General features: G+C 35.9%; 1 protein-coding gene across 1 annotated transcript in view; it reads right to left on the bottom strand.

The window, feature by feature from the left end:
• SLC15A5 (solute carrier family 15, member 5) overlaps positions 1–12,903 on the bottom strand; it is a 77,715-nt gene that overhangs the window by 45,085 nt on the left and 19,727 nt on the right. The window contains exons 4-5 of the mRNA XM_004693243.1: positions 4,231–4,451; positions 69–255 (exon numbers count right to left, since the gene is read on the bottom strand). Of these exons, the coding sequence (XP_004693300.1) occupies positions 69–255; positions 4,231–4,451 (408 nt within the window). The remainder of the gene's footprint in view (positions 1–68; positions 256–4,230; positions 4,452–12,903) is intronic.

Here is a 12,903-nt window from a genome sequence, read left to right as displayed (position 1 = left end):
TCTCAGCAGAGTGTTTTTTTTTTTAAGTGGCAAACATTCCTTCAATTGAGATTGTAAGCTGTACTTACTAATGCATACTGACAGAAAAGGTCCATCTCTTGTAGAGGGCAACAGGCAGGTGCTGAAAACCTCCATACACGGAGTCAGAATTAATAGTGGGAGGATGCTGGTGATGTTCATTCCTGCAATGGGCAGGAGTAATCCATCCAAATTCAGGTTGGAATTCATGGTCTGCAGATAATATCCTGAAGGAATCTATTTGAGGGGAAAATAGTCCTGCATTAAGACAGTGGCTTGCCTTTGGTAAAGAATCCTCCAACAGCCTCCTTGCCCCTTGCACTTACCCCATGGCAGCTGAGTGGGCTGTTCTCCAATGTCTTTAAGGTCTCGATTATAAGTGGCCCAGGGACCACAGAAACTTTGTGGCCAGTACTACTGATTTTTTGTGGAAGAATCTTTGGCCAACTAGTCTTCCTAGTTGTTCCTCCAATTTTGTGCTTAGGTGACACATAAAGTCACCAAGTAAGTTCAGTTCTGAACATAAGCAAATAGATTCCTTCTATGACTAGTAAAACCCTGTGGACAGTCTTAAAGATACTTGTTTTCACCCTGATGAAGAAAAGTTTTGGGCTAGAATATCCTGAAAATAGCATCTGATTTGGTGGCAAAATATACAGAAAGGATTTTTTTTTTTGAGAGAGAGAAAGCACAGAAACATTACTTCTTGTAGCTTGTCCTTGTGGGTTGCTGAGTTGTTCCTAAAGTAACACGAGGAACAAAAAGCCAAGTAAAATGAAGGGAACAAAGGGTGAAAAGCATACTTGTGTGTACAAGGCTCCTTTTAAATGATCTATGGCACTAGTGGATTACAAAGGGAACTACGTGGAAAGTTTGCACATAATAAAGAAGATATCATAAACGTTAAGTCCTCTCTCCTCCCCAAACCCTCCTTAGAGTATTAGAATTTCTTCATATCTCAAGTAACCCCAACATTCACTAAAACCAAGCCCTGACTTGTACATACTTCTTTTTTCCAAACCCTGTACGGGTCAGGCAGTAACCTCAGAACTGGGGCTCCTCCCTCTCCTAGGTTAGGACCTTTGCTGTGATCACCACATGGTGAACCCTCTCCTGAGGAGCACCTGCTCTCTGTTGCATTCCTGAGCCACACAGTGCCACTGAGTAGTCTGTAGAGAAAATCAACCTGAATCTTGTCTTTGAGGAATGGATTCTTCAAGCTCTTTTTTTTCTTTTTGTACAATGCATGCCCTACGTTAGGATTCCTCCATTAACACCAGCCTGGGAGAACAACCATGCTCAACAACCAGATGATAACTTCTTGTTTGAAACCTTCACTAACTCCTAATCTATTATCAATTGTACAATTTGAGAGAATATAAGGGTAATCAGTCACAAGTCCATACAGCTGTTAACAAGCCCACCAATTGGAAAATGAAATTTCTGGGTTAACTGCCTAAATCCAGGAATGGACCATATTTTCATGGACATGATTTCTATCTGTATGAAATATGTCCTGATGACAATCTGTTTTCTAGCCTTTCATTTGACCCTTAGGATTGTAAGCAAAGACTGCTTGGGTGTGGTTCTGATGGCTAGTGAAGAGAACACTAGTTCTGCCCTCGTTCAATAAAATTGTTTAGTATGTATCCCCCAATCAGGAAAATGAATGATTTTTTTTTTTAAGTGCTGGCTGCAGAAGCACTTTAAGACTGAATGGCTCCCAGCCCAACTTGGAAGTTTCTGTTACTGATTTTAAATGAGAATTATTGTTAATAGGAATAAAGTTATTATCGGCATGAATCACAGACACAGAAACCTGTTAACTTAATAATGTGGCAAATGTACTATTAATCTTTAGTGAAGCAATATTAATATATTGCCTAATCTAAGAAAAGGCTGCAGTGTCTTGAAAGCTTGAAATCATTTCTGCTTCTGCCTCAAGTTCTGAAATGATCCCCTTTTAAAATTTTAAATACTTTTATTTCATACAAGCCTTTGAGTATTCAGAAGTAATTGCTGTCAATAGAGATTCATTTTCACCTCTGAATAGGCAGTCATGTCAAATGACAACATCATCAGCCTTAACATCAACATATTTTAAATGTGTGTCTAGGAAATGAAGGTCAATAATGGATACTAGACTTAAAATATGAAATCATGGGATGTTTTATTCTTGGTACTTTGACTGCCTTAGTAATTATTTCATGGAGGCAAAAACCTAATTCCAGCCTGCCCCAAGAGGAATTTCCTCTGCCTCCCTTGAGAAATATGTTCTGACCATGTATATTTTTAAAAAGTTTGGTATAACATGATCCTCTATATATTTTTAGACACTCAAAGGTCTGTGTTAGGGGTTTTTAACCCAGATGCAGGAGAGAGTAAGGTGTAGATGTTAGTACCAACCTTTAGTTGGGGTGGACTTTTCTGCCCTCTGCCAATAGAATGACGACAAGCAAATTACAAGTTACTTAATGTCTCTGAATCTCAAATTCAGGATAATACATCATCCATGTAGGCTTCCTTTGGGGATTAAATCAGATACTATAAAGTCATCTTTAAGAAGCTATAGTACATGGAGATGTTGTTGTTCTTTGCAATAAACCAGTATTAGTTGTTCTTTGCAACACGTATTAGTTGTTTTTTGTATCTAGATTTAGTGAGATGCTTAATTTTTAGTTTATCCAAATAGATGGTAATTCATGTCAAGTTAAAAATGTGAAATTTTTCAGAGGAGGCTCAAACTTAGTCAAAAGAAATATCAGGAGTCACTCATGAAGAAAAAGAATCACTCATTTGTGCTCTTGGCACAGAGGTCTGAGGACAGCTATAGACTACCGACTCTTTTTGTACTCATTATTAGTTTTTCCATGCTAAGATACTTTAAGATATTCATAATCATTTAGATGGGAAATATTTATGTGGGTTTTGTGTGTGTGTGTGTGTGTGTGTGTGTGTGTGCCAGCTACTATTGTAGAGTGAAGAGAGAGGTTGAAACTGCTAGATTTGTTCTGCTTTCATGCAGTATTTGGAGCAAGGGTCAGCAGACTTTTCTGTAAAGACTAGCTAATAAATATTTCTACAAATGGATGGATACTGTTGCAACCTCGTGACTGCTGTTTTCATGCGCCAGCAAATGTAGTGCCACAGTGAAAATGGCTGCTGCAAGTAAGCTGCATTGTATGCACTGGATTTTGAATTTCATATAATCTCATAGGCCACAAAATATTTTTCTTCTAGTTTTCTTCAACGATATAAAAAGGTAAACTCTTCTTAGCATGCAAAACATATAAAAAGGGGTAGGGAGATGAATTTATTCAGAAAAACTAGTTTAATTCCTGATTTAAAGGTAGATTTTGCCTTTCTTTTCACTATTAACTGTGACTTACCTACCTACTGCACAATCACTTATTTTTCTGAGCCTTAGTTTCCTTTTAAGAAATGAAGTAGTTGAGTAAGGTAACCTCTAAGTTTCTTGTTAGCTCTGTTGGTCTGTAATTTCTGCTGTGACTCACTCATTAGCCTTCTAACTTCCAAGTTGGGGGTTAGAAAAAAAAAGATAGTCTTAATTTCTTCAATGACGTTGATAATCATTTTAACTTATCTATACGTAGTGTTAGCTTTTTTTTTTTACCATTATCACATTAAATTTTAAAAAAATAATCTATATTTATAAAAAGTACTTGGAAGTTAGTGTTTTTCTTCGGATTTCTGTACAACATCAGGGCTGACTCACCAAGGAACGATGAGTGGGTGGGGAGAGACATACTTGCTCATTAGTATTTATACTTAAGAGTACAGTGGAGGTGGTACTCAAATTAGTCAGTTTAACTACTTGGTAGGACCATTTTTTAAAAGTTTTCTGGGGGAAGGCACAACCTTTGACTATTGGGAAGCTTTGTAATTGCCCATTGATTTCATAAATTTTATGGTCGTTCTTATTCTTTATGATGATGCTCTCAGAAGTACTGCGTGTAGCTACTGACAAGGTTTCATAGTTCTCTAGGGGAAAATGCAAACCCAGATTCTCCTTTAGTATGCCTCTTCCTGAACCTGCTTAGCTTTTGAAAGTAGAACCTATAATATTTGGTAGAATAACTGCCTTACGAAGTGTATGGAAATTGCTCACTGGAGTGAAAAGAAATGTTTACTTATAATGTTAACATGGATCATTTCATCGTTGTTGGAAAAGTATACATTCCTCTTCCTTACCTGTACAATACACATTCTGTAAAGGAGCTGAGAAACAAAGAGGGGGAAAAGAGTGATGAAAAACTTTGTGTCTTCCACATGGATCTCACTGTAGCTGCCTCCATTTTTGGCTTTCGCATGGTCCAGCCAGCTTGTCACATCTCCACCCAGAGGGCAATATCGCAGACAGCTTGTTTTTAGTGCATTAACAAACACCCCAAACGTTGTCAGGAGGGAGTAGCCTAAACATAATGGGAGATATTATGTATTAGTAAAGGAAGTGTTCTTCAACATTTTCCAGGATGTCAATCAGGAAGATGGCAAACGCGAGGATGAAGGGCAGTCAAGTGACTGAGAAGGTTTCAGAACCCAAGGGCTTGAATTCAAAGGAGCAAGCTTCTGACAAAGACTCTGACATCCTGGTGACCAGCCCAAGGTGGTGCCTGACAGCTGATGTGAAAAATGTAAAAGGTAAGATCAATGGGAACATATTAAAAAGGGAAGAAAGGTGATAAAATAAAACACCAAAGTAAAAGACTTCAGAATCTCTCAGTGTCAGTAACTTTAACTCATTAATGAAGTAACCTGAACTTCCTTTCTTTTACAGCTTAACACCGAGAACCAGTATTATTTTTTAATATAAATTGTTATATAAATAATCCTCACTTTACTTGTCAGGTAGAGGGAGGTTTCTTATTATGACATGGAGATGAAGGGAAATTTATTCTCTGTTTTGACTTTATCCTTGAGTTTCAGATGTAAGGTTAAACTTTGAACTCCTCAAATGACTTTTTACATTTTGATAGTGTCACTTAAAGTTCAACTTGGATTAGTTGGATTTTGACTTTTCCGGTAGTTTCCTCTGGGTTTATATGGCTTTGTTTTAGCATCAGGAGCATTCTGTCTCTTCAGATGTGAGCAGTCACACATCCTAGTGATATGCAACCTCATTGGTGCTTCCTTTGTGATTGTTCAGATTCCACCTTTTCTTTGATTCCATTAAGGCTTTCTGATACAATGACAGATTAGAGACCCCCATCAAGTTAGCTGTTCAGCTGTGCAATCATGATTATCACCACTTTTCATAGTGCCTTCTTTGACCATAAAAATTCCTCCATGAATTACCTAGACATCTACAATAGTTGCAGTATCTTTGGTACAACATATGTGAACATTTTTTAGTTTCTTCAAAGAGTTATTGGAACTCAAATGTAGTTTTATTGCCATTTTTATTATGTTCAGGTTTCCTGTAATGTAATTCTAGATGAAATACATTCCAACCAAATTCATCTCAATGCCATGGGGCACTGTTTTTATTTTTTAATTTAAATAAGGAATATTTATTAATATTTCTTTTTTATAGTTATAGAGTGGTTATATTGATTTGATCTGGTCTTTTCCTTAAGAGCTGTAGAAGACCTATTATGTCAGCCTTTGATTAATTGAGGAAGCTGGGGGCCTGGTAATTGAATATGGAGCCTTTCACCTCTAAGTCATTGAATCAAATCCAGCCCAAATTGGTAATGACCAAGAGTGATTGCAGCAGTGACTCTTTGATGGCCTTTGTGAAGAGTGTTTAGGTCAAGTGGAAGTATGTCAGGATAATTGCTGCCAGGAGTTGGGCTCATATCTATAGTCACTATTGCCAAACAAAGATGAAAGGCCAAGGGCTGGGAAGGCCCAGGGGACAATGCACCTGTGCGTACCAAGGTTTGTGTACCTTAGGAAAGTAGAGGGGATATCTCTTTAGTATAGCAGGAAGAATCATTCTATTACGGACTTTCCTATCTATAATTTCAATAGCTTGCTTAAAGTTTAAGATGAGAATAGAGAATGTCTTGATGAACAGTCCAGAGACTAAATTTGAGTGAGTCTAGGCTAAATAGGAAGGCTTAACTTCTCAGCTCTGTGGACAAGTTAACAAATTGTCTTTAATAAATGGTATTGGAAAACTAGACAGACATATGTAAGAGAATGAAATTTAGTTAGTCTAACTCCATACATAAAAGTAAATTCAAGTAGATTAAGAACTTAGATATAAGACCTACAACAACAAAATGTGTAAAAAAAAATAGGTAAAATGCTTGATGTCATCAGTGAGACATATGTTTAAAGACTTGACCCTGATATTATGGGGGATAAGAACAAATTAAAAGCTTTTACACAGAGAAAGAAAATATTAGCAGATTAAAATGACATCCTACCAAATGGGAGAAGAGATCCACACCTCATACTACTGGCATGGGATTAATGTCCAAATTATGCAAAAAAAAAAAAAACTTATTCAATTTAACAACAAAAAAAGAGCTTGATTTAAAAAATGGGTAACATATCTGAGAGACAAAAAGAATATACAGAAAGCCAGCAGATATACGGGGAAATGTTCGTCTTCATTTTTAATATTTTCAATGAGGAAGACAGAGATGTAAGTCAAAACCACAATGAGATATCTCACACCTGTGAGAATGAGTATATTAAAAATATATATTAAAAATATATATTAAAAATTGCTGGAGAGGCTGTGGAGAAAGAAGAACACTACTAAATTGTGTTGTGAATGTAAACTGGTATATCCATTGCTATAAAGTAGTCTGGGCCTGCCTTAAAAAACTGAAAATGGACATTCAGTTGGTAGGGATATAAAGTGCTGTAACCACTAAGGAAAACAAGATGGAGTTTCTTCAAAATTTTAAAAACAGAACTATTATCTGATCCAACAATCCCCCTTTTGGGTATAAATCCAAAGGACTTCATTTTCAAAATCCCTTTGACTTATTCAGCTGGGGATAATAATTAAGCCTCATGCCTAAAGGAAATGAAATCCCATCTTAAAGGAAAAACACACACACACACACAAAGGTGAGGAGAAAAGTCAATAGGAATTTGAAAGCTTGGGGTGTAGCTGAGTAGTAGTTGGTTATTAAAAGTCACTTGATTAGAAAATATTTGAGGAAAGGGAGTGAGAAGACTAGAGACTTGGAATGAATCACAGGGCTCAGATAGGGAGACTTACTTGAGGAGAAGAGAGAGTGTGGACCTTGTGCTAGATGGGCTGTAAGTCAAGGAAGGAACGCAAAGAAGTAACAAGCCTAAATGGAGCAACGGCACTGGGGGGTGGGGGGGGTCACGGAGCTACTTAAAGAGGACAAGCGGTGGAACAGTATTGAGAACTGTGTGTCCCAGGGGAGTTGCCATGTGCTCATGGAACCAGAGTTATCACTGAATGTTAGGCGATAGGAGGTACTGTTGAAAGCATCCACATCTAAATAGCACACCACCTCCTTGGAACACATTAGATTTCATAGAAGGCTCAGGCCTTTTGTACAGATAATTTTGGGCATCATGTATAGCCTTAAACAAATCCATTGTCATTATAATTCTCAAATAGCTTTTCTACACCAGGGGCAGAAATAGGAGGTTGAAAAAAACTGAAATGAAAATGCAACGGAGACTTCAAGCTCCAGCTTAAATGTGCATGGCAAACACACCAGGCGTGCACACTTTAAAATAAAACAGATGAGCTATTTTAAATGTTTTATTGCAAAACTTAAAGATTGTAGCTATTACTATTAAAAAAAAACTTTTAGAAAGCAATTTTTCTATTCTTTGTTCCTTTAAGTCCTTGGCTCTGATGTTCTGCTCCTCTGACCTTGATCTAATCATGAATATCTATGCTACTTAATTATAATAAAAAAAGCCTACATTGCACTCTAGATGGTAGATGCACATTTTTTCTTCTTTGGTCACCTGCCAGTTCTCAAAATTATAGCAGTGGGAAGAAATGCAAATGAAGACCGTGCTTGACAGCTAAACATAATGGAATGCATGGTCCACATTTGAAAAGTTACCTTAAAATAAAAGGTAGCGTATAAAAAATCATTTCTTTAAGGTCACCTATGGCTTTGAATTATAGCTTCAAGGAATTTCCAATTTAGTCATCAGAGAGGAAGGAGACAAAATAAGGATTATATACTTTGATAGAAGAAAGACAGAATTTTACTTCATCATACTTAGGTGATCTTGTAACTTGGAATAGAAAACAAAACAAAACAACTCCAAAATGTTCATTTTATAGAGTACTGTATAAAATAAACCATTGATGGGCATTTCTATTATAATTTTACTAGCAGCTAATAAAAATCTTTCTTGTAAATGTCCAAAGAAGAGTAACCTTATCATATTGTAACATGTGCACTACACAGGCTGGCAGCAAAACAGTTGATTATATACTCTTCATTTCTTGAAGGATAGTATTTCTTTATTCAGATAAATGTATCTTTAAATAAGAGACTGGGAAGTAAATGAATTACTATTTAGACAATTTGAATCATATATGTGTGTATATGTATATATATGCCTTTTATATGTATGCATATGTCTTGTATATGTGTATATATATATACATACATACATATATATATATATATATATAGTCACAAAACCTCAAAATTATTTGATAAATACACACTCTAGAAAATGCAAAAATGTTCTTTCAATAAAAGTTCATATTTTACATTTTCCTCATTTTTGCTGTGTGGTGTAGTCAGAGACACTCTCAGATACTTTTTGTTTATTGAACCCATTCCACAGACTTCCAAGGGGCGTGTATTACTTAGCTGTGATCTACATACTAGAAACTCTGAGAAACAGTGGTAGGGCTTCTGTGGATATTGCTTTCTGCATTTACTGCTCAGTGGTTGGTGTCCTGAATGAGCTCTAGACTCAGAAATACAAGGCCTGGGTTCTGGATCCATTTCAGTCATTTTCTTCCTACCTACATTCCAGGTGTGTAATGAAAATGAGTTACACCAGTGGATGAGCTTAAGTTTTAAAGTTGCAATTCATTACTTTGTTATTAGTAGTGATTGTTTAGGTAAGTAGTAGAGATAGTATATTAGAAATTAAGGTCAGGGAAGTATATTGATAATATAGCAGAATAGAAACTCCAGAAATGAAAATGGCAAGATACAGTGAAGGTGCCATCTCAAGCTAGTGGGAACAGTATAGACTTTAATAAATGAGGTTGAATATAGCCCTATGGAAAAAAGTAAAATTGAGTTCACTCTTAAAACCTATCCTAATTAAATTTCCAAATGTGACAAAGGTATAAAGGTTGAAAAAAAGAAAAGAAGAAGAAAAAATGTGTGTTCCAAAAGAAGCATATGTGAATTCCTTTATAATCTGGGGATAAGAAAACTTTTCCTCCAGCATTCAAGTCTAAGAGAAATAAAGGAGACTAATAAATTTCATTATAAACATAAAACTCCCCCCAAAATAAAAAAAAAATATATGAGCATAAATAATGCAAGAAGCAAAGTCAAGAAATATATGACTGTTGGGGAAATATTGGCAAATTTTATTATAGATTCCATATATGTAAAGACCTTTCAAACATGGAAAGAAATGGTCCTCAACTCCACAGAAAAATAGACTAGATATATGCACAGGTAGGTCACTGAAAATAATACAGATTGCTCTACAGCAATAAAAAGATGTTCAGGTTTTCTGATAATAACAGAAATGTCAATTAAAACTTCAGTGAGGTACAAATATCAAAATGTTTGAAATTGCCTCATTTTGGAGAGATGATAAAAAGACAGACATTCTCAGACATTTTTGGTAGGAATACAACACATATCCACTTGTAGAACAGAATTTGGCAATATATAGCAAAATTATCTGTAGATTTACCTTTGAATTAGCAACTGTACTTTTAGCAATTTAGAAGTGTTCCTAATGTTAAAGATAATCCAGGAGAAAAAAATGCAAAGTGGAATGAATCAAACTATTTTTTACAACCTGTTTGTCAGGCCCTCCCTGGTGGCACAGCAGGTTAGGATGCTCCACTGTAAGCCATCCACAGATGCTTCCGTGCGAGTTCTGTCCCCCACACTGAGGTGACCCACATGGCGCAGCAGACTTCTCCTGACCCACCTTCTTGCTCCCTTCAGCAGTGTGCTTCCTCAGTCTGCCTGTTCTGCTCTGCTTGTTCTGTCTCTGGTGAATCCTTTCACCGCCCCTGCACCTATAGTTCTATATGCATAAATATATATGCATAAATAAATAAATATACAGTTTTTTTAAAAGAACTTATTTGTCAAAGAAAAAACACAGATGCCCATCAATATGACAACTAGTGAAATACACGTAGTTTATCACACAGTGGAATACTATGGAACTAAAAAAAAGAAGGGGGTTATTTTATGTGAAGAAAGCAGGTAAAATAAGTGAGCCTAATATATTACTCTACATATATAAGAAGGAGAGGAAATTCATAAATGTATAAACATGTGTATGTATGGATACATTTTTAATATTTTCCTTTATTTAAAAATGGAAGGATAATTTTAGTAAAGGCAATAGGATAGAATATAGGAATATAAGTAGATATGGTTTTGTACATGTAACATAGATACATAAAACTATATGATTTGAAAAGTTAAATTTGGAAAATATCTCAAAGTATAAAGATTAAATGGTGAAATGTACCCAGCTGTATATAAAATTACTGGCATTATCAGACTTAAAGGAACTATACCAAGTGACTTTAAAACATAAAAATTTTAGTGTTCATCCCCATAGATCATATGACATAGATCATATGACATATCTGCAAAAGGACTCTTATTGTTTTCAACAATACAATTGCTTAGTTAGTCTCAGGCTACAGAGTGTGTTCTTTGAGATAAAGCAAATGTGCAAAAGAAAAAACAATTCACTGTCATTAAAATGGGAAGCAGTAGAAAAAGATTGGAGATTTGATAAGGTCAGTTAGAAATCCTGTAGGACAGGATTTGACTAGGGTTTAGTATGGTCCATAATGTATGTCAGCTAGAAGGAGAGGTGCTCTGTGTACCTTTTCTAGCTTTGTGCACTGTAAGACCTAGAGACCATGATAGAATAAGTAGTAACATCCCATTACCAGTGTGGTAGCCTATGAGTGTTGTAGTTCTTTGGAGAAAAGTTCAAAGAAGGACACCAAAGAATATACCAGAAAGCAGGGAAAATGGCATCTTATCTGATGGACTGACGAGTCAACGTGAAGAAGATCTCACAGCTCAAATATGGAAAAATTTGGGATTAGTAATTATAGTGTACTGAAGTTCATTGAAAAATTTAAGTCCATGAATTACTAGTAACATTTTTTAAAGCCTATGAGATTTTGGAAGATGTTGAAGTTCAACTCGTTAGTTTGAAAATCTAAAAATAGAGAAACAAATTAGACATTTATCTTCTTTTTCTTCCATGAGCTGTACCTCTGTGTAATTTAATACTTGATGAAGAGGTAGTTCTCTCTAGAGAATAATTTCAGTTAAAAAAAAAAAAGGAGGAAATAAAGAATATCACCAACTTGCAGCCCTCAATGAAGTAGCTGATTTAAGACAGGAATGATCAGTGGCTGCTGACAGAAGCAGAGATAGTCAGACATGCTGCCTCTTGATTAAAGTATGTATGACCATCTGTGAAGGAATTTGCCCCCCAAATCTAAATATGATCAAGCATCTAGGTTTATCAGGTAATTTATAGGAAATTCAGAGGAGAATAACTTGGGGGGGGTGATATCATTGGATGTAATTAGCAAAACAAGACTATGGGAAATGACCTATGAATATCCATGTTTCTTAAAAAATATTGAAACAGAAAGGAAAGAAGCATTTATTTGCTATAGAACGTATCTTCCACTTTCAATAATTTTTTTTTGGATTTGATTTAAACAAACTGTAAAAGAAAAACAAAATGAAAACATTTAAGAAATAGAAGCAATTAGAGATTTTAACACTGACATGCGTTCTGTGTGCATGTGTGTGTGTTAATCACAATGTGATTATGTTTTTTAAAAAGTATTTAACTTTCATGGAGACACATATATAATGAAATGCTATAGCATTAAGTTTTTACTCCAAAATTACCAGCTGGGTTGGGAAAAAGTGAGTGGACATATATTGATAGTTGCTGAAAAAGTGAGTGGACATATATTGATAGTTGCTGAGCAGGATAGGTAGAATTTATATATACTTTCCCCTTCTTTTGCATGTGTTTAAAGTGCCATTATTAAGGCTTTTTATTTTTTTTAAGATTATTTTTGTATACAGAACTGGGGTGTAGGGGTGGTGAGAGGATTCACCAGAGACAAAGTAGGGAGCAGAACAGGCTGACTGACAAAGTACACTGCTGAGAGGAGCAGCAGGTGGGTCAGGAGAGGTCTGCAATGCCATGTGGGTCACCTCTGGGACGGGTGGAGATTGAACTCATGCTGAAGTGGCTTTAGCTTCTTAGTGCTGTGCTTTAACCTGCTGCGCCACCTCAGAGGACCCTATTAAGGCTTTTTTAAACACGGTGAAAATAAAAGGAGATAAAAGATTATTTGTGTTCCTCTTTTTTTTTTATTACAAAGTTTATTTTTATATCATTTTGCACATTTTTTTTTTCCATCTCGATTGTAATCCCCGCAGGCTTCCCATCACCAGATCACCCCTGTGCCACCACCCTAGTCCCATGCATTTCCCTCCCTTCCTCTTTTTTTTTTTTTTTATAACAGTTTATTTTTACATCATTTTCTACATTTTTTTCCCCATCTCAATTGTAATCCCTGCGGGTTTCCCATCACCAAGTCACCCGTGTGCCATCACAATAATCCCGTGTACTTCCCTCCCCATCCCCCCACCCCCCGTTTTTGATCCCATTCCCTACTCC

Source organism: Condylura cristata, unplaced genomic scaffold (genome assembly GCF_000260355.1).
Source record: "Condylura cristata isolate star-nosed mole 26May11 unplaced genomic scaffold, ConCri1.0 scaffold00036, whole genome shotgun sequence".
In the NCBI taxonomy this organism is placed as follows: Eukaryota; Metazoa; Chordata; class Mammalia; order Eulipotyphla; family Talpidae; genus Condylura; species Condylura cristata.
This window is presented reverse-complemented; position numbering and strand designations above follow the sequence as displayed.